Below are 21,153 nucleotides of genomic sequence, written 5' to 3' on the forward strand. Positions count from 1 at the left end.
GCCAATTTGCACAGAGGGAGCTCCCATGAGCAGCAGTGTGCTAACGACCAGATTGTTGGAATGTTTTTGCTTGATGAAAGTGTCCAGAGTCTTTTGTGTTGGAAGCTGGGACGAAGAATAGCCGTTTAATGAAGAGCAAAGTTCAATTAGTCCAATATTAACATTGTCCTTTTCTCAACAGGGCATCAAAGGGGAAATGGGATACAAAGGAGAGCAGGGTGTTAAGGGCATCCCTGGTGAACCAGTAAGTATTCTCCTTATTCTCATTACTTAATCTCATTTCTCAGAATCCAATCAAGTGATGACCAGTGTTGTAACAATTCCCTTCCAGACAACGTAATGACTTACCCAACCATCCTTACACCTTTCCTTGCTCCTTTCCTTCCCTCTAGGGTGATCCTGGACCAATTGGTGAGCCAGGAGAGAGAGGGCCCCCCGGAGACCCAGGCAGGGAGGTAAGTGCTTGTCTGACACCCAACTAAGGGCTGAAAGTTCTCCAGCCTGTATTCTGTAGAGTGCCACGTGTTGTGTCACTGATGTTCAAAGCAGCAAACTGGCTGCAAAACAAGCTAAGAGGGAACATCATAGATCAGTCATGTTGCAGTTCAGCATTCGCAAAGACCACTCATCTGGGCTGTCAGGGGTAAGTGTGAACCTTATACCTCCTGACTCGGAGGTGGTGGGAATCCTACCACTAAAACAAAGGCTCACACTACCCCAAAAGAACTAAGGCCACATTTGATCCACACACCACTGCATGAGCTGAGGTCAGCTGCCTCAGCACAGGCCAGGGATCAAACCTGGGACTTTTCTGACTGTGTAAGGCTCTAGCACTCACTGAAGAGGCATCCGCATCCATCAAGAGAGCTGGGTCCTGGGTTGTTGAGTTGAAGATGTAATATCTTCTCTCGAGGTCCTTTTAGCAGCTCAAATGGTTGGCCCTCAGCCCAGAAAAATGTCACCATTGTATCCTGAATATTTGCAGGAAACAGCTGCTGAGATCTGCAGTGCAAATGTGAAACATTCAGCAAATGGAAATCGTAACCATAGTGACAAGAAATATGATCATGCTCCCTCCACCAATTAAAACAATTTGCAGATGTCTGGGGGTCAGTTCCATGGTCCTCACTCTGAGCAGGGTAACTGCAGATGAGAAAACCTGAGCTACATTCCTAACCATCTGTGGATAATGGGGACTAAGAATTCTCCAAAGATGTTAGGAGAACGAAAATTGTAACAAATTTGTTGGAATATTGTTGGACTCCGAATATACAATTTATATACAGTGGACAGTGATATGAACTACGATCCACTCAGCACTTTGCATGCTTGTTAGGAACTTCAGAACAAAGGAGGCCATTCACCCATCAAGCTTATTCCGACATTCAATTAGATTATGGCTGACCGGCATCTTAACTCCATCCACCTGCCTTGGCTCCATATCCCTTAATACTCTCCCCAAAAAGAGGCCTTTTGTGCAAGTTGGCCAAAGTCTCAGTGTAGTAGATCCAGAAGTTCCGGGAACAGAGAGAAAATCAGTCATCCAGATCTCACATAGACCTCCAGGTGGTTCTCACAGGATCCTTCAGGCCTGGATCCCTAAGGATTAGGGTCATAATGGACGGAAGCTACATAGGAAAGTTCTCAACATCTAACCGGCTAAGCTCAGTGGGGCCCTTATTCAGTAAACCAGCCATTGGCCAGAAGGCTCTGGCCTTCAGGCTTTCTCTCCATATTTACCAAGTAGGATATGGTGGGTCAGGCCCCTCCCCTGCTGAGCATGAGGAAAATAGATGGATGTACTCAGCCTCCAAATTTAGCAAGGGTCTAATCGAGTTTGCTACCAAACATCATTGAACAAGTTTACTTTCCCTCAAGAGCCCCACAGCTCCAAGTCATTGCTCCAGTCACCTGGGGAGTGAGTTGGCTGGGGGTGCATTATTCAAGGCTAGTTAGACCAGTCAAATGGTATCTTTAGGAGAGTATCTAGTAATGGCAAATGAGGAGCACTCTATCAGATCAGGTGATTTTTATCTTTATTTTGAACTAGTTATGTTTCTTTTTATTTGGTTTCAGGGTACTAATGGACCTCCAGGAGATGCTGGCCTAACAGTAAGTATCGTCTGTCAAGCTTGTTTCTTGGCCCAGGGCGGGTGAGGTCGTACGAGGATCACCAACTCTGGGTGTCCATATTCCAGGAGCGTTCAGTCCCTGATCCCCTGCTACCAGTGACGCCTCATCCTCTCTCCATTGGTCATCCAACACATCCATCTTTGGAGCGTCCCGCCTTCCCACACTACATAACGATCAGCCTCTTCTCTGATTGGATGATTCTTGACTGTCAAGTCGAGCTGCCATTTTTCCCCAACTCCAATATTTTTGCAATGTGAGAAACAAAATTGTCCAAAGGAAATGAAAGAAAAATACTAATTTTTAAATGCCCCTCTGATATTTCTCCCGGAGTTCTTTTTTTTTGCTCACTGCAGTGTCCACGAGATCAATCTTTAATTGCTGAAGATTTCGGGACATTCCAGGAGGGTTGGCAACCCTACTCCTTACCTGAACAATGAGGGTCAAGGTGCACCCGATATTGAGGCTCAGCCTTATTACCACACCATTACCATGGGGGAACTGCAGACGGTAGCAGGCAGCTCCCCAGGGGAGCAGGGTGGAGGAACAGGCCTCTAAGACTCTGGAAGCAGGCTCAGGAGTGACTAGCCAAGCTGGGAAGATGGGGCAACTGTGGGGAAGGGGGGAAATCGGTTGCCACATTCTGTTTAAGTGCATACTCAAGATCCCGGGACACTAACTGGTCAACTCAGTAGTGCCAGTGTGTTAATACAGAGCCATGTCTAACTTAAAAGTCATCAGAATTATCCTGGGTCAGGATCTAAGACATTCCCAACCATCTAGGATAGGAATTAAAAAAAGAAAATCTGCTGGACATTGCTGTGAGCAACTGGGACACAAAATCATATAGTCATTGAAAAAGCTTGTGTTTTTTTTTTCATTTCCTTTGAACCCTTTCAACTATTGGGTATTAAAAATATTAGAGATGGAGGAAGTGCTGTTTCACTAACAGTCAAGACCAATCCAATTGGGTAGCAAAGAGTCTCTTTCCTTTCTGATTGGCTGTGGGAAGACGGTCTGCCTGAAGGAAGGATGAAGGTTTGGTTGGTGGTGGCGGGGGGAGGGGTGGCGGTAGTTTCATGTGATGGAACTTCCAGAGATACGGCCAACTGGAGTTGGCAGCCCTGGAGTCCGCACCTTCAGCTGCAGATGGCAGATGCAATAAAAAGTGTCAATGAGCCATCTTCACTGTCTCCATCAACTGGATCCTGAATGCCCAAATTCTTAGTAGTCCTCATGGTGTGCTCTCTCCCGCTGTTTCTTTGTTGAATTGCTGGGTAAGGCCTCAGGGTAAGGGCGATGTCTCCCTCCTCTCTAATTTCTCCGGATTTTCATTTTCTATAGGACTGTGATGTGATGAGTTATGTCAGGGAGACGTGTGGATGTTGTGGTAAGTTCATTTGTTTATGTCAAAGTAGAGGCCTTCACTCAGAGGTCTTGTTGAGTACAAAGTAAAAATATCAGCAGGGAACCATGCCCAATAGGAGCATATATCAGTAAATCACGAGGAGTGTGCAGCAGTCTGTTTTCACATCCTTTTCCTGGAAAAGCACACCCACTCATCTAATTTCTGACATCATAGGTTAGGAACCTCCTAGTTAGAGGCATCACGGAATGTACCTCATTAGCATATATTACTGGTTGGTTTCCTGTCTGAAACTCAGACCATTGGCTTGTTTCTTTTCCTGGAGCCATTTGAGATGAATCCCAGCTGCCAATGGCTGACGCAGCCTCCCAGATCCCATGAAAGAAGAAATCTGGTGGCCAATTATCAATGGCACCCTCCAGAACTGTGGAAACTGGTATTGGATTACTGAGCTGGTGACAGATTATCCCCCGCCTTTTCAAACCTTCGGGTTTGTCAGCTTAGAGTTGAAACAACACCGAGGAAACCCCTTTCAGCCTTCCCTGCCTCCCAAAGGGTAGTCACAATATATGGTACGTGTAGCTTGGGAGGGACGGGTAACTTTGGACTTGTGATTCACCAAGCTTTCCACCACTGATGATTTTCCTCATATCTGGGTCTGTTGTTAACTAATCGATCGAGATTGATTGCCATGATTGGTCAATTCCAATATTATTTTATCCTACGACTAGCAGGATGGTAGAAGGCCAACAAGATGAACCCTATTTGTTCTCATCCAGAAATTTTTACGTACCTATGTTCCTTTGTTGTTCTACTAAGTGGCCTAATTAATGTTGAATCAGTCTGGGCTTTGTATTAGCTGGCATCCTTGAAGCCCATCAAAGCGCTCCACAGGATTCCTCATGCGATGTATAAAACTGAACAGTGTTGATGAGTACAATTTAACATCCTTTATTTTCCATTCCCTTCCCTTTTTCCTCATTTTCTCCTTTGTTTCAGACTGTGAAAAGCAGTGTGGGCCGCTGGATATTGTATTCGTGATTGACAGCTCAGAGAGTATTGGGCTGACCAACTTTACCCTGGAAAAGAATTTTGTCATCAATACTGTTAGCCGATTGGGCATGTTAGCCAAGGATCCCAAATCCAATACAGGTCAGCAATTCAGGGAAAGGTCGCCCCTCTTATATGACCTTCCTTCCCATTCCGCGTTATGGGAAACTTTCTTCACTAAAACTGTCTTGAAAAGGAAAGTCTTCTCCAAAATTTGGATGTAAATTGACTTTTCTAATCACCTTTTTTTATGTTTAATTTTGAATGCATGCAGCTGGAGCATTTTCTTTCAAAATTTTAAATAATGTACTTTTGAACCGGTGAGGCCTGGAGCTGAAGGAGGTGTAACTAAGGTAACAGTTGCCTGGCAACTCTAGGTTTGACACTAGCAGCCATTACTACCCTCAGATTCAAGATGGTGACCAGATACAGAAGCTCACTGTGCACAGTTAGGTTTATTTTTTTGACATGACTCATGTTCACAATTTTTTTTTTTATTTTGGAATGACTGTCCCTTCTCCACACCGAGCAGGGATGTCGGCCATGGTACAGCCTCGAATCTGTTAACAATCACACCACAGCCTATCATAAACCGACCCTCACCTTAAACATGCTGAAACAATAGTTGCACCTAACAAACTCACTCTTGGTTGTATGTGCACTCAGATTCTACAATGGGGATCAACACTCGACAGCCAGTAACACGTCCACGCACACTCCTATGAGCTCACTCTGAAACCATTGTGGATCTTTGCACCCCGGTTTGACCCCATGTTAATCAATCATGTTAATTGCTCACACTCATGCCCCACGGCCAACTCCCACTCCCTCCAGTTCCAGCAGCACTCCCTCCCTCTGTGATTGGTCAGCCTATAACAGCCCTTCTTTTGAGAGCTATTAGTCTCCTAACCTTCCTTTTAGTGACGCCCTCTCAAATGTGAACACTATAAAAGGGATTTGATGAGCTCCTGCAGGTAGACTATAAATACCTCTCTTACCTTGTACTGCGTATATCTCCAGTCCTACAAGTGTGGTATGTGTTGCTCTGTAAAGCTCCCAGTGGAATGACCAGTTGACTGTGGTTTGCATTTAACTTGTGAATTGCAGGAGCCCGTGTTGGCGTAGTCCAGTACAGTCACGATGGAACATTTGAAGCTGTGCAACTGAACGATCCAAAAATCAACTCGCTCTCGACCTTCAAAGAGGCAGTGAAGAAGCTGGAGTGGATAGCAGGCGGCACCTGGACCCCCTCTGCCCTCAAATTTGCGTACGACACGCTGATTAAAGCCAACAAGCGCGATAGGGCGAAGGTCTTCGCTGTGGTGATCACGGACGGCCGGCACGACCCACGGGATGATGACGCATTGCTCAAGTCCCTGTGCAAGGGCGATGTCATCGTCAATGCCATTGGCATCGGGGACATGTTTGAAAGGGAACAGGACGATGAAACGCTGAAGTCGATCGCCTGCGAGCAGGACGGACGGGTGCAGAGGATGAACCTCTTTGCAGACCTGGTGGCCGAAGAGTTCATTGACCAGATGGAGGAACTGCTGTGCCCCGGTAAGTACAACTAACGGGAAATGGCGGATCATTCCCAATGATCTTAAAGCTGCACTGCAGGACATGGTGCAAGTCTACGACGGGAATATTGTCAAATGACAACTATCTTGGTACCAGTTCAAATTTCCTGTCTAGACACCTTCATAAAGTGTGGAGTGTGGGAACAGGCCATCACTTTGTGTCTTCCTGGTTAGGAAATGGAGCATTCCAGGTTTTCAGAGGAGAGTCAGAAGCAGGGATCAAATGACCTTAACTAAGGATATGAGTTATTGTCTCTTCCAATTTATTTATAGATTCTTACTACAAGCGGAAACGTTTTTATATCTTCTTTTTTCCTTTCAGACCCTGAGATTATCTGTCCTGATCTCCCCTGTAAAACAGGTAAGTTCCAAACACACTAAAACACATTGCACGGGTGACTCACTCAGAGAGCTGATTCATTATACATGGACAATGGGCAGACCAGATTCACACCGCATACACTGTACCTAAGACCATATAGAGAATGTATTTAGACCATATGTTGCAGACCAGATGTAGATTGTACATAAAGTTTAAGACTGTTGCTGGAAGTAAATATAACGGAATGCCTTTCTGTACCCCAAGCCTCTCTCTTTACAGCTGCGCCTTGTCCTGACGGAACTACTTTAAATCACTTTGGTGGAAAAAATAGAATACTCTAGGAATAGAAACATCGAGGTCCCTTTCCGATAGGGAAGTGTAGAGAAGCTTAGACTGAAATTCTTTTTTTTTTTAAGCGAAATAAAAATGAGGTCATGATTCCCAATAAGATAAAACAGTTTGGACTAGTACTCTTATTTCCCAGTTTTCACTGTTTTTTTTTGTTCTGAGTTGTGCCTTTCTGCGTCACAAAGGAGTCACGAACAGAAGTACAGGAGCCCTGAGCAGTTGAACATGCCAATTCCAGTGGGGGAGGGCCATCAATTGTGCCGAAACACCAACTTCCTTCATGTAAAGCAACGTTTATCCCAATCAGCCAGCGGGGGATATTTCCGAGATCTCGGGGTGGCACTTGCCAGAGCCGTGTGATTGAGGTAGGGGGTGGGGCCTTCTCTGATCCCACTTCCATGTTTCTGGGTATCTAATCACAAGATTCAGCCAGAAATTAAAAAAACAGGTTGGTGCTGCAGTCTGCCCCTGAACCCCGCAGAATAGAAGCTCCTAAAGGCGCCCTTGTGGGCAGGCGGAAAGCCTTCAAGTAGGCCGCAATTATCAATTTGCAGCCCAGGTTATTTTTGGGGCCCCTGGGGGAATGCTCCTGCTCCTGAAGGGCCTAGAAAAATAATTTGCCTCTTACCTCTGCTGGGCCTCTTCTCTTCCATTGCCCGTGGAACTGGTCAGCAGAGTGTAAATGGCACAGGCTTCAAACAGTTTCAACCTGATACAGAAATCCGAGTCTGATTTGCATCGTAGATTCTCGGACCCCATATTAAAAGAGGTAGGGGTTTTTGCCACATGGTGGAAGGCCCCTTTCAAAATGGTGCAGCCATGTCACCGGTGTTGACCGGGCAGTAAGAAGACCAACCACTTTTTCTGAAGCCATTGGCCTGTTAACGCTAGACAACTGTGGTCAAAGTTAAGGAGCCATCACTTGTTGGTAGCTGCCGAAATACTGGCTGGTCCAGACCAAACCCTTGTACACAATATTTGCCCTTCCATAGTAGAATTGGGAGCTATCACTGGATAGTGTGATCAACAACAACTGCTTGTATTCATACAGTACCTCTAATGTAATAAAATATCCCAAAGCACAACACTGAGCCATGTAAGGAAATATGAGGATAGGCAACCAAAAGCTTGGTCAAAGAAGTAGGTTATAAAAAGTGTGTTAAGGAAGGAGTGGGAGGTAAAGACACAGAGAGGTTTATGGAGCAAGTTCAGCAGCTTGGGGCCTATGTAGCTGAAGGCACAACCACCACTGGTGGATTAAAATCGGGGATGCTCGAGAGACCAGAATTAGAGGAGTATAGATATTTCAGAGGGTTGTAGGACTGGAGGAGATTACAGGGGTGAAGCCATGGGAGTATTTGAAAACAAGGATGAACATTTTAAAGTTGAGGCATTGCTTAACAGGAAGCTAATGTATGTCAGCGAGCACTGGAGTGGTTAGTAAATGGGACTTGATGAGAGTTTGGAGACAGGCAGTGGAATTTTGGATGGCCTCAGGGTCACAGAGGGTAGAAAGTGGGAGGTTGGCCAGAAGTGTGGTGGAATAGTCAAATCTGGCTGTAACAAGGGCAGGGATGCAGGTTTCAGCGGCAGCTGAGTTGAAGCAGGGGCAAAGTCGGGCGATGTGGCTGAGGTGGAAACAGGCGGTCTCAGAGATGGCATGGATATGTGGTCAGAAGCTCAACTTGGGGTGAAATATGGCACTAAGTTGTGAACAGTCTGGTTCAGTTCACACAGTTTACCAGGGAGAGAGCTGGAAACAGTGGCTGTGGAATGAATGTTGTAGCAGGGACTGGAAATGATGGCTTTGGTCTTCCCAATATTTCATTTGGTCCAAATTCTGAATGTTGATTGGCCACAGGCTGTAGGATATTGCTAGATGATGATGGGGGTCACAAAGGCCTGACTGCTGTTTTGCTTTGAACACAAATGGGAGGGGGTGGTGATGGCAGATCTTCAACACCCTTTAATGGAATCGATATGACCGCTTGAACCTTCAGTGGAGTGGACATCAAGGATAGATTTGGGCTTTCATACTGTCAGTGAATGGGACAACATGGATAGACATAGCTTTTGGAGCATTATTGGAATGGACAGATGAGCCCATGATATTAGACATGTGGACACAGAGGGAATGGTTGTCAGGACAATGTGTTAGCCTGACTAACCAGCACAGAGTTGGGGTGGCATTGATGAATCAGTCCCATACCAAATCCCTGAGCAAACAGAAACACTTAACAAGCTGAGAGCACTGTAGGAATGGAAAGATGTGTTCGGCATTATGTGAAAAGGAAGTGCATGGAGCTGACTACCCATTCAGCACTAGAGGAGTGTGCTGCGTGGACACGAGCAAGCACAATGTAAAAAGGTGATGTCTGGGCCAAAGTGTGCATTACATGAAGTAGGAGGGGAGGTCTGCAGTCTACTATGCTGAAGGACCTTTCCTGACGAGCACCCAATTTATATTATAGAACCATTTCTAATGGAAATGACTCTGTAGTGAGGCCAAATTTATTAACCCTGGGGTGGATGTGGCAACATAGGAGCAACTGCAAATACACAAGATCCGAGTGTGGAAAGTTATTCAGAAGCAGCTAGTGTGGTTTTCAAAAGAATCTTGTGCATGCACAGCTACTGCAAAGCCATAATCAGAATTTTTTTTCTATTCTGACTCCAGCCCTCACCTCTCTGCTGAATCTCCTTAGTGGCAATCTTAAACTGATGGCCTATCAATGACTCCCCAGCCAGTGGAAATGGGTTTTCCCCATTCACTCTATTTAAAACCTTTTGTAATTTAAAAAAAAACTCAATTAAATCTCCTCTTAGCCTTCTCTGCTTCAGTACAAGTACAGCGTCAGCTGTGGCTCAGTGACCAGCATCAGCCTGGGCCTCTGGATCACTAATTCAGTGACATTACCACTAAGCCACTGAATTTCTGAGGCGATGGAAAATGTATAAATGCAAGGTTTGCTTGCTTGTTTTCTTGTCCTTTCTACAGTGGGATCCGCTCTGGTATTCTGTGCTCCTATTTATAAAAGCTCCAATGCTGTTCCAAGGCCTCATTTAGCTGTAGAAGTGCAGTTCTGGCTGCAAAGAATTTTGAGGGAGACTAGGCCGGTTAGCTAGTTACTGAGTGAATGGTATACTCTGCCAGCCAGTGTCAGCGAGCCTAAAACTCTTCTTTTTAATCGTTTTCAGATATCTTAAACAGTAACGATGCAAACCCAGTTATCCCACCCTTCCCTGTGCCTGGGACCTACCCTGGTAACTGGTTTCACTCAATCCAGGAATTTAGATCAGCCATGCAAACTGCTCAGAACCCAGACACCTACTCCAAACTGGTAGCGACCATGGCTTACACCGCAGGGATGGCCAAGTTCTCCACCGGAGACGAGCGAAAAAATTGGACAGACTTATTCATAGATTCTTTTAAAATGGTCTACAGCGATATAACGGGGGATGTTGAGAAGGCCATGGGGTTGTGCTAGGAGAATTGGCTGAGTGCTGCCTCCGTGGTGGCTAATGCTCCACGGAACACACCGATTCCTACCAACCCCATGCTATCGATGGGCGATGAAAAGCCAGCTTGCCTCGCAGCTTCTTGTCCTGAGCCTTGAATCCTGTCACCAGGGGCCATTTGCAGCTGGTCAACAGGGCAAGCTAGAGGGTGTCAAAGGGTCAGGAAAGGCCCTTCGGATGCAGAGGTTTGTGCAGCTGCGTTGAGACTGCCGCTTGTTTAGCTCGGGTCCCAGGAGACGTTCCCGGGGCCTTTTGCACTCCTTAATCCAGCTCACTTAGCCCCTGCAATAGAATTGTGTGATCCAAACCACACACAAAAGATAAAACCTGGATCCATGAATCTGCTGCTTGGGATAGGGGAATGAGATTTAGCAGCCTAAAGGCCACAGGAGCTGTCTGATGGATCTCTTGGAAACTAGGCCAAACAACAGTCCATTTCGATTAAATCAGAGAGATGGGGTGGAGGTGCGAAACAGAAATCTAAACTTGCCTTGGCCTGGCTGTGAAGCAAAGCCTGTTCCTAAAAGCAGAAATTGCTGGAAGTACTGAGTAGACCTCACGGTATCTGAAGAGGCCGACTGGCAATCCTCCAAATTGACATTGGGGTTGCCAATTCTGGATGGATTCCTGGAGATTTCATCCATCTGGCCTCCTGCATCCAACTGCCCTGCCTCCAGGCTCCTGCCATTGGTTGCCAGACTTGTCCATCTTCCCAGCCTGCACTCTACCTTCCCAGCCAATTGGGAAGCAGGCTCTTGAGTATCCCATTGGATGATGCTTGACATTCAGGCAAAGAGCCCTTTTCATCTCACCTCTAATATTTTTATAATTATTCAAAGAAAGTTTACAAGAACAAACCCACACAATTTTTGTAATGACTCTATATGACTCTCTTCCCCTGGTGGCTTACATCAGTGTCCTGGAGCTTAATCTTTAGTCTTAGCAGGAGGCTTGGCAACCCTAATTGATGCTGAGTTTGGATGAGGGAAATTCCCAGGAATGTTCCCCTGGCATTCCTCTTCTCTGGATGCCGATGGCCCCTGTTGTGTTCCCAGCATTTCCTGATTATGTTTTCAGATTTCCGGCTTTCTCCATGCCCCTCCCATCTCTCCGCCAACTTCAGCAGCTGTTGTTAAGAGGAGGAGCCTGCATCTGCTGCTATGTTGTCTAGGTGACGCACACTTCTGCCATTCTAATGCGTTTTTAAACATGTACATGTATCACTTAATAAAAGTTTCATTTCATTCTCGGATGCTGGCTGATGTTTTAATAGAAAAGAAGAAGGAACAAACTTGCATTCATATAGCACCTTTCCTAACCTCAGGACATCAAAAAGCACTGCCCAGCCAATGAAGTACTTTTCAAGTGTGGTCACTGTTGTAATGTAGCAAACCTAGCAGCCAATTTTGCACACGGCAAGATCCCACAAACAGCAATATGGTAACAACCAGATAATCTGTTCTGAGTGAGGTTAGTGGAGGGATAAATATTGGACCAAAACATCAGGAGGAACTCCCCTCTGTTCCTCTCAATAATGACATGAGATATTTTATGTCCACCTGAGAGGGCAGACAGCGCTTTCGTTTAAAATCTCATTCTGAAGGTTGGTCCTCTGACAGTGCAGTACTTCCTTAGTGCTGCACTGGAGTGCCAGCCTAAATTATGTGCTTAAGAGGGACTTGAACTCACAACTTGTGACTCAGAGACAAAGGTGCTCCCGCTGAGCCACAGGTTAAGAGTCAGGATGGTTTTGGGGCAGGCCATTTGGTAGACGTCCCATTTACCCAGGCAACAGGTTTTAGACTATAGCCCCGCACGGACATTAGTGAATCCATCCACACCTGCACAGCTTGGAAACGCTTTCATTCAAGGATCTTAGTGACCGAGACTCCAAACCCCTCCCCTCCAAGAACTGGTGCTCGATGATATCGCACGTGTAAACCCAATCCCAGTTCTGTGTTGGGGGATGGGCACTTGTGAAGTTTACAGAAACCGTTGGTTCGTTAATCTGCACTGCGAAACAGTCTAAACATAAAACAAACTGTGGTGGAAATACATGGCAGGTCAGCCCCTGGGAATGAGCAGCTGGCCATTGATGCACAGAGTTTTGTCAGGATGAATCGGCACCTTTCTGACACAGGCCGGTCAACCTGCCTTCGCTCTTGCGCCTTTTGTGATGCTGTTAGACCTGCCATGTATTCCGAGAGGCTTTGAGTTTGTTTCTTGATTCATATTGTACTGAACTCAGCCCCAACTCCATTTGTTGTACATCGAGGAGTGGAGTTTGGGGGGTGTAGGGGTGGGGTGGTGTAGGCTTTTGGGGCCTATAGTGTACATGGAACCTGGGGGAGAGGCTCAGATCCAAGTTGGTTTAAATCCAAGTTCCTGCTGATGTACATATACCTGATGTTGCTGGTATTAATCGACCTTGGCGTTCTGATCTAGGATTGACCTAGCAGCGAGACTGTGGTGCTGGGGAGGAGCCCTCTTCCCAAATCGCGCCACAAAATTCAGACAGGACAAACCAGTGTTCAATAAGTTGCTCAGGCTTCAAGAGCCTGAATACTATGTCACTGGAGGAGGCGGGTGGCTTGGTGTGACATGGATCTCCTTGGCTCTCCAGCCTCGCAGATTAGTTGGTTCAGTTGGCGAATTTCCCACCAATGGCATTCCTGCCACCCATGTTTGGGTCTTCTTGGTTCTCCAGCTGGCCTTGTTAAAAGGCTAGTGGCACACTATGAGCGGAAAGGAGGAGGATAGCGGAGGTGAAAGGTTTCCGTTTCAATAATGCTGTGACAGAGCTCCCAATCAAGAGCAGAAAACCTGAGGCTCAGAAGCTTGGACCTGAAATGGGTTGGGTTGTATTGAATAGACACAATCGGAGCCATTCGAGACTGGGCACGATTCTAGAGACGCTGAGTGGCGAGATGATCCTGTTTGGGATTATTTCTACAGCCACGGACCTGTTTATGGATTCAACTGGAACCTTTCTTGGTTTCATCCATTCTGTTTTATAATGAGAGCAACAGGTAACCAACAACCATGGGCAAGGAAAGCTCCCTCCTTATTTCTTAAACCACCCTGCAATCAACTGGAGCCCAACCATGGACATCCTGTGTGAACCTGAGGGGAGGAGGCATTCCAACACATTCTCACTGCTCCCTGCCCTTCACTCATGAGGGGAAGAGGTGGAGCAAAGTGGTCATTGTCGGGAAGTCACTGAAGGGCTTGTCTACTCTCCCAATGGAAGTGAAATTCCCGAATTTAATGTTAAACAGGGCGATTCCATGGCCTGTGTTGTTCGGGATTAAATCTGTTGCCGCTGACTGGGTAATGAGTGGATTACATTAACTATGGTATAGATGCCTTGAGAGAGCACATCTGTTTCTTCCAAATCCTGGGTGATGTGTCTCAGTTTGCGAAGTAGAAATAGCTGGACTGCTCATAATGCAATCCAATTGAAGCCAATGCCTATTTTCCAGATGTTCCTTAGACCTCATGTTTGGCCTGTGTGGACATTCATACCTTCCTTCCCATTACTCCATTGTTATAAAGGAGAATAGATTACAACCTGTCAGCTTCTCCTTACTGGTCAGCACCAGCGTTTGAAAGGAAGTAGGTGAGCAAATGGCAGTTCGGTCAGCCAAAATCTTCCGAAGGTTCTCTCGATTCAAGAATTGCCCCGCTTTAGATTGGGAAGTTGCAAATGTGACTCCGTTATTTAAGAAAGGGGAAGGAGAGAAATCAGAAAATTGTAGACCTATTAGTTTAACATCTGATGCAAGGAAGTTCTCGGAATCTCTAATGAAGGATTAACTAACAGAAAATTTTAAGCTGATCCAAGAGAGCCAAGGTGGATTTGAAGTGGGCAGGTCACTTAAACAAACCTAATTGAAATTTTTGAGGAAGTAGTGAAAGTAACAGACAGGGGAATGCCTACGAATGCAGTTTATATGGATGTCCAGAAGGCATTAGATAAGGTTCCACAAAAGAGACAGTTGGCTATAATTAAAACTCATGGAATTGATGGCAACTTATTACCCTGGTTAGGGGTCAGTAGAAGACAGAGGTGAGGGATAAATGCTTGATTCTTTTTCTTCTTTATTCTTTCATGAGATGTGGGTGTCACTGGCAAGGCCAATATTTGTTGCCCATCAACTGAGTGGCTTGCTAGTTAAGAGTGAACCACATTGCTGTGGGTCTGGAGTCACATGGAGGCCAGACCTGGTAAGGATGGCTGATTTCCTCCCGCAAAGGACATTAGTGAACCAGATGGGTTTTTACGACAATCGATAATGGTTTTGTGGTCCTGGGACTAGCTTTTAATTCCAGATTCATTAACTGAATTTAAATTCCACCAGCTGCCGTGGTGGGATTTGAACATTAGCCTGGGCCTCTGGATTACTAGTTCAATGACGCTCCCACCATGCCACCGTCTCCCAACTAAATGAGAAGGAAGTGACTAGTAGTGTTCACAAGGATCTGAGTTGGGGCCTCAGCTATTCACTATATTAATTAATGACTTAGATAACATGATAAGGAATCATACAGTATATCTGAGCTTGCTGATAAACAGAGAGAGGTGACATGGGAAATAGTGTAGGCCAGAGCATAACATCACAACGAGACATTGATAGATTAAGTGAGTGGACAAAAGCTGTGGCAGATGGATAACGATGCAGGTAAGTGTGAGTTCATCTGTTTTGGATGAAAAATGAAATGATCCAAGTATTATTTAATTGGTAAAAGGCTAGGAGCATTGGAGGTCCAAAGGGATTCAGGGGTCCATGTACACTGATCACTAAAATAGTAGTGGTCAGATACAACAAAAATTAAAAAGGCAAGTGAAATGTTAGCGTAATTATAACTGCAGCGGTAGAATATAAAGGAGAGGAAGTTTTGTTCCATCTATACAAAGCCCTGATTAGACCACATCTGGAGTATTGTCTACAGTTCTGGACACTGCATTTTAGGATATATTGACCTTGGAAGGAGTACAGTGCAGATTCACCAGAACGTTACCAGGTCTCCAAAGAATTAGTTTATGAGGCGAGGTCACAATAAACTAGGCTTGTAGTCCCTGGAATATAGAAGGTTTAGGGATGATTTGATTGAGGCCTATCGGGATTTTGGGAGGAATTAATAGGGTTTGCTCTGGTTGGGGAGTCCAGAACAAGGAGGCATTATGTGAAAATTAGAATTAACCCGTTCAGGGGTGATGTCAGGAAGCACGTCTCCACACAAAGGGTAGTAGAAATTTGAAACACTCTCCCTCATAAAACCCAATGAGGTCGAAGGTCAATTGAAAATTTAAGAACAGAGTGATAGATTGGTGCTAGGCCGGGAAATGAGACCAGACCATGGCGAGCTGACAGGAGGAGGAGGAGGAGAATTTATTTTTGGCATGTACAAAAGCTTTGGGATCAATGGGTCACACATTATATCGGTGCTGGCCTTGACCGTTTAGATATGGAGAAACCATTTCCTCTGGTGAGGAGGCTTAAAAACAAGGAAACATCATCTTAAGGTTGGAGCTAGGACACCAAGGTAGATCATCTGGTCGTTGTCCTTTGTGGGAGCTTGCTGTGTACAAATTGGCTGCCATGTTTTACGATTCAGGAAAGTACTGCATTGGTTGCAAACCACTTTGGGATATCCTGAGATGGTGAAAGGCGATGTATAAATGTGAGTTCTTTCTTTCTTCTCACTAGGGCCCAAGGGAGCTCAGTTGGATTTCTATGGTTTTCCCCTGGTTGGGGGAGGCAGGGGTAGGGGGGGAGGAGGAGCTCAGATAGACGGAGCCGGATAAAATGTGCTCTTGGTGTCTTTTCCAGAACTTGCAGTGGCTCCGTGCATGCAGCGCCCAGTGGAACTGGTCTTCATGATCGATGGCTCGGAGAGAATGGGCGCCACCAACTTCCGGCACGTGCGGGAATTCGTCGAGAAGGTGGCAACCACCATGCCCCTGGCCCAGAGCAACAGTGATGCCATGCGTGCCCGCATCGCCGTCCTGCAATACGGCAGCGAGGATGAGCAGCAGCTGGTCTTTGGACTCAGCCACAACCTGACCGCCATCCTCAACCCCCTGGCCACCATGAGCTACCTGGACTCGTCCTCCAGCGTGGGCTCCGCCATCATCTATGGCATCCGCAACCTGGTCCAGGATGCCCGGCGAGGGGCCGAGCTCTCCTTTGTCTTCGTCACTGACGGCACCAGTGGCAACAAGAGCCTCGGTGAGGCGGTAGACTCCATGCGCAAGTACAACGTTGTGCCCACGGTGATTGCCGTGGGGCCAGAAGTAGACATGGACATCCTGCTGCAGATAGGGTTAGGGGAGAGGGCGGCCATCTATCGAGCCGCAGACTACTCCCACATCCTGCAGACCAGCTTCTTCAACAGATTTTACAAGTGGATCTGTTAAGGACTTCAAATCCGGCATTCTGCTCTCCCCTGAGCAATTCACATAAAGTCGATCCCCGAATATCTTTCTGTTCGTAGTTTTATGTTATTCAGGAAAAGGGTAAAACAAGGTGCTTTTTTTAAATATATATATCGATTATTTTTTACCATTGTCTTTTTATTTTCCATTTATGCATTTCAAGCTTGCTAGGCCCCAGGAGAAAACCTGCTCGGGTTGCCCACATTCTGCTTGGACAGGCCCCTGGCTGCTTCATCAGATGGACCCGCCCACTCCTGCCAAACTCTCAACCCGATTGGCAGGCAACCTGTCCATCCCCGTAGGCCACCGCCCTCCCCGCCAATTAGAAAAGTGAGCAGATAACTCATGACGTGATTGGCTGATACTCGGTTGTCAGTCAAATGTTGATTTTTCAAATCTCCAACTAGCAATGGAAGATGCTCGAAGATCATTTTCATTTTTTAAAAAAAAAACACAACTAATGCCACTAGAATATTTTTTTCCCCGGGTCACTGGAATGTAAATCTCGAGTTCTTGGGAAGTTTCATGATAATCCCGCAGTGTTGGCAACCCGACAGCTTGCCAGACGATCACACACTTCCTTTCTCTTGTGCTAAGGCTAGCACTGCCTCAGCCATTTTGTTTCTTGTAATGTTTTGTAAGCGGCATCATTTCAAAGTGTGGACTTATCATTTTATTTTTTCACAAGCCGCGGAGCTCGAAGTTTTCTAGAAGATCCAAGGGAGCATCACTTGACACCGAGGCAAGCACCTCAGATTAAAACTTCCTGCCCCTCCACCAACCACGGGGGGTTGCTGCGATAAAGGGCTAATGCTCCAGGTAGGCCCCGGCATCTTACCACAAAAGCAAAGTACTGCAGATGCTGGAAATCTAAAACTGAGGCAGAAAGTGCTGGATATACTCAACAGGCCGGTCAGCGCCCATGGAGGGAGAAACAGTTGATGTGTCAGGCCGATAACCAACAAAAAGGTCATCGACCTTAAACATTAAATCTGTTTTGCTCTTCACGTGCCATCTAACCTGCTTCAGCATCTGACTGTTGTCCTTCCTCCTTTTCCTGATTAACCCCATCCTTACAAAACACACATGGGACACACAACACCAAAACCCAGTGTCTTATCCCACCACCGCAACCCCCACCGCCCCCAAATCCCTGACCAAGAAAGGGATTTGGCTCTTAATCGTTAACGCTGCCCATGTGCGCCCCAAAAGCAATGTGGCCTGGCCTGAGAAAGAGGGTAGAGTCCCCACGACTGAAAGCGTTTTGTGTTTAAAACAGGCAGTCACTTAACATCAACCAAAAAGCGACGACCATTAAACTTCGCATTAACATCGGTTTCAACCGGGTTTACCGATCAGTTCACACTGAATGTGACAACCCAAATCACACCTCATTAAGGTGCACTTACACTTTGTGTACATAAACCCTCTTAACCGCCACCTCCCCCCCCACCCCCCCCGTGTGGGTTTGTCCTGAGCATTGACTGCAGTTTTAATAAAGTTATTTGCGTAGCTTGCAATCTTGTATAGTTTATTTATGATCTACAATATTCATGTTGTACCGTAGAGTACCGTAACAGCACTTCCACATTACACCAGCCGTCAGGTATAGTGGGCAAATCGCGCACATAATCGTTTACTGGGGTGGGACTGGGCAAGTAAAAGGGGAGAGAATGGAAGCCCATCCCTAAACTTAGCAATTGATCTGAATCCCCAAGTTTACACTTTTGAAGGAGGCCATTTTCTTTTGCCATCGGTTATTTTTGGGTGGGGGAGAGGCGGCTGTGGGGAGATTGCCATGACATGCTCCCCTCTTGCCAGCAGGTGGTGGTGTTGCACAAGTGTGTTCCAAGACGCTTGCATCACCTGCACTTTTAAGCTCAGTTAAAAGAGATTCAAACACATGTTTCTTCTTTTCGGAAAAACGGCTCGTGAAAGTTTGAAATCTCAGGGTGAGAAAGGGAAAGTGCACATCAAGTCAGCGGGCAGCTGAAAGAGAACTCTGGGGTTAAAGTTCCAGCTGTGACCTCCCCCCCTCAGGGCTGCTGTTCCACTGAAAAATTGCCCCTAAATCAGTATCCGTTTCAGACGCTGGCAGATCTCCCACGGGCCTGCTGGCCTCTTGGCTGTTTCATTTTTCTTTTAGTGCACGGCGACTTTGTATTGGCCCCTGTACTCACCGAATGAAAACTGAGCCCGCACCAGCTCGCACAGCCTGCCCAAGCCGCAGGCCCGGAGTGAGCCTTGCTTGGGCGCTCAGTCGGGCACTGGGTCTGCACTGGTGCTGCGGACCTGCCGTAACTACATCACCAGCGCCGAGTGCCAGGGCTCTGTAGCCAGCGCTTACGACCGTTCTCTTGAATCAAACTTGTCACCCGCTGGGTTCATGCATTCTCACCACCCTTCCCAATCCCGCCCGCCCACCCTGTAACGTGAAGTGACTGTGCCAGTGCCAGTGCCAGCTCTCTGCCCTGGCACTGGTCTCAGCGAGGTCCTGCCATCCCAGTGAGAGCCTCAGCCTTCCTCGGGCGAAACAGTCACACTTTGTCACCAAGCTCCTGTGAATTTGTGCCTATCTTGTATTGAAAACCACAAAGCTTTGTAATATATATTTCTAGTGAACGTTCATACAATGAAGTAGTCCATGTCAATTGTTCTTTAAGAAATGTTTTTTTCATACGGTTTGCTGCATCCAAATTTGAATCGTCTGTATTGAATTTAAAAAACCAATAAATGGATTTTCCAAAAACGCCTGCAGATCTACTTTGCATAATTAACGGAACTGCATCCTGAATACCCGCTGGATGGTGATTGTCTAGAGTATTCCTGCCCAGTGTGCAGGCAGCCTTGTCTTGAGCTGTTCATTGTGGTGAGGTCTATTTGTTTAGTTATTCAGTCAGCTGCCAGGCTGTGCCAGTGAGTGGCACCACGCTGTGCCCCGCTCACCGAACAACTGCACCTAACAGCTCCCCAACTACCTTCTGCGGCCTTCCATCTGTCCAACCGCTCTCTTGCCTCCACCTTTGATAACCTAGTCCTTGCTGAAACCCTTTCTCACCCCTCCTCCCCAAGGATCACCCACTGAACTGAGCTTGATTCCTGCATGAGCCCTGTCCCCTCCACCCTCACCTTCCAAACAGCGAGTGCAGGGAGCTCAGGCACGAGCAGGGCTCTCTAGTTAAACACCAGGCCTCCTCCGCCCCGCCCCGCCACCCCCCCACCACCACCAACTCCAGCCCTCCCTGGCCACTGTCCAGGTGCAGAAAAACTGTTTGCAATCTGAACTCAGCTTTCGACGCTCATACCCTCTCCCATCGCCGAAAACTGCCACCCCTACATCCATAACATCGCCCATCACCTCCCCTGCTTCAACTCTTCTGCTGCTGAAACCCTCACCCATGCTTTTGTTACCTCCAGCCTTGGCTATTCTAATGTTCTCCTGGGTGATCTTCCACCTGAAACCTTCCATCCATCCCGGTCATCCGTCACTCCTGTACCCACTGACCTACATTTGTTATTGGTCCACCAATGCCTGGGTGTTAACGTTCCCATGAGCTACTCTGCCTTTGCTGTGCCACTCTCTGATGTTCGGTTACAGGGCTTTCAATAGCAGGCTCTGCTCATGCTCATATTGCTCATCATCTGAGCCCAATCTAAGACGCCCAAAGCACAATCACAAGAGCATAAGAAATAGGAGCAGGAGTAGACCACACAGCCCATCGAGACTGCCCCGCCAGTCAATACGATCATGGCTGATCTTGGGCTTCAACTCCATTTTCCCGTCTGCTCCCCATATCCCTTAATTTCCTGACAGACCAAAAATCTGTCTATCCCAGCTTTAAATGTATTCAGCGATGGAGCATCCACAACCCTCTGGGGTAGAGAATTCCAAAGATTCGCAACCCTTTGAGTGAAGTAATTTCTCCTCATCTCAGTCCTAAAAGATCGGCCCCTTATCCTGAGACTCTGCCCCCGTGTTTTAGATTCCCCGACCAGCAGAAACAATCTCTCAGTGTCCACCCTATCAAACCCCCTCAGAACCTTGTGGGTTTCAATGAGATTGCACCTCGTTCATCTCAACTCCAGAAGACGGAAGGGCTTGTCTGGGATTTGAACCCATGACCTCTTGCATGCTCGCACAATGCAAATCTCTAAGCGAGAATCCTCTGGGCTGACCAGCTGGCAAATCCATCCCGATTTGATCCACAAAATCTTCAAAATGTAGCAAGTAAACATCTCAGCTAAAATAGTGTGAACAAACTCTTTCTCATGACTGGAAAGTGGGTACTAAATGTTTATGACAGTATTCCCCCGAGCGTGATTCAGCTCCCTCAGTGATGTTTAAATCCACAAGCGTGCTGAGATTTCACTCCAGTTGTTTGATTTCTGTAAGCTGATG

At 46.7% G+C, this 21,153-nt stretch overlaps 1 protein-coding gene across 3 annotated transcripts in view; it reads left to right on the forward strand.

Moving 5' to 3' along the window:
- The window catches only part of col6a2 (collagen, type VI, alpha 2), an 88,979-nt gene extending 69,476 nt beyond the window's left edge, over positions 1 to 19,503 (forward strand). For 2 of the 3 annotated variants that reach the window (XM_078551562.1, XM_078551563.1), the window contains exons 22-29: positions 182 to 244; positions 393 to 455; positions 2,077 to 2,112; positions 3,475 to 3,520; positions 4,496 to 4,648; positions 5,654 to 6,106; positions 6,449 to 6,487; positions 16,150 to 19,503. In XM_078551562.1, coding sequence (XP_078407688.1) covers positions 182 to 244; positions 393 to 455; positions 2,077 to 2,112; positions 3,475 to 3,520; positions 4,496 to 4,648; positions 5,654 to 6,106; positions 6,449 to 6,487; positions 16,150 to 16,736 — 1,440 coding nt within the window. In that variant the 3' untranslated portion in view covers positions 16,737 to 19,503. Of the gene's footprint in view, positions 1 to 181; positions 245 to 392; positions 456 to 2,076; positions 2,113 to 3,474; positions 3,521 to 4,495; positions 4,649 to 5,653; positions 6,107 to 6,448; positions 6,488 to 9,994; positions 11,566 to 16,149 lie in introns of those variants that run through there. The other variant, XM_078551564.1, reaches the window with a different exon arrangement.
- The last annotated feature ends 1,650 nt before the right edge of the window (positions 19,504 to 21,153 follow it).

Source organism: Cetorhinus maximus, chromosome 11 (genome assembly GCF_964194155.1).
Source record: "Cetorhinus maximus chromosome 11, sCetMax3.hap1.1, whole genome shotgun sequence".
NCBI lineage: Eukaryota > Metazoa > Chordata > Chondrichthyes > Lamniformes > Cetorhinidae > Cetorhinus > Cetorhinus maximus.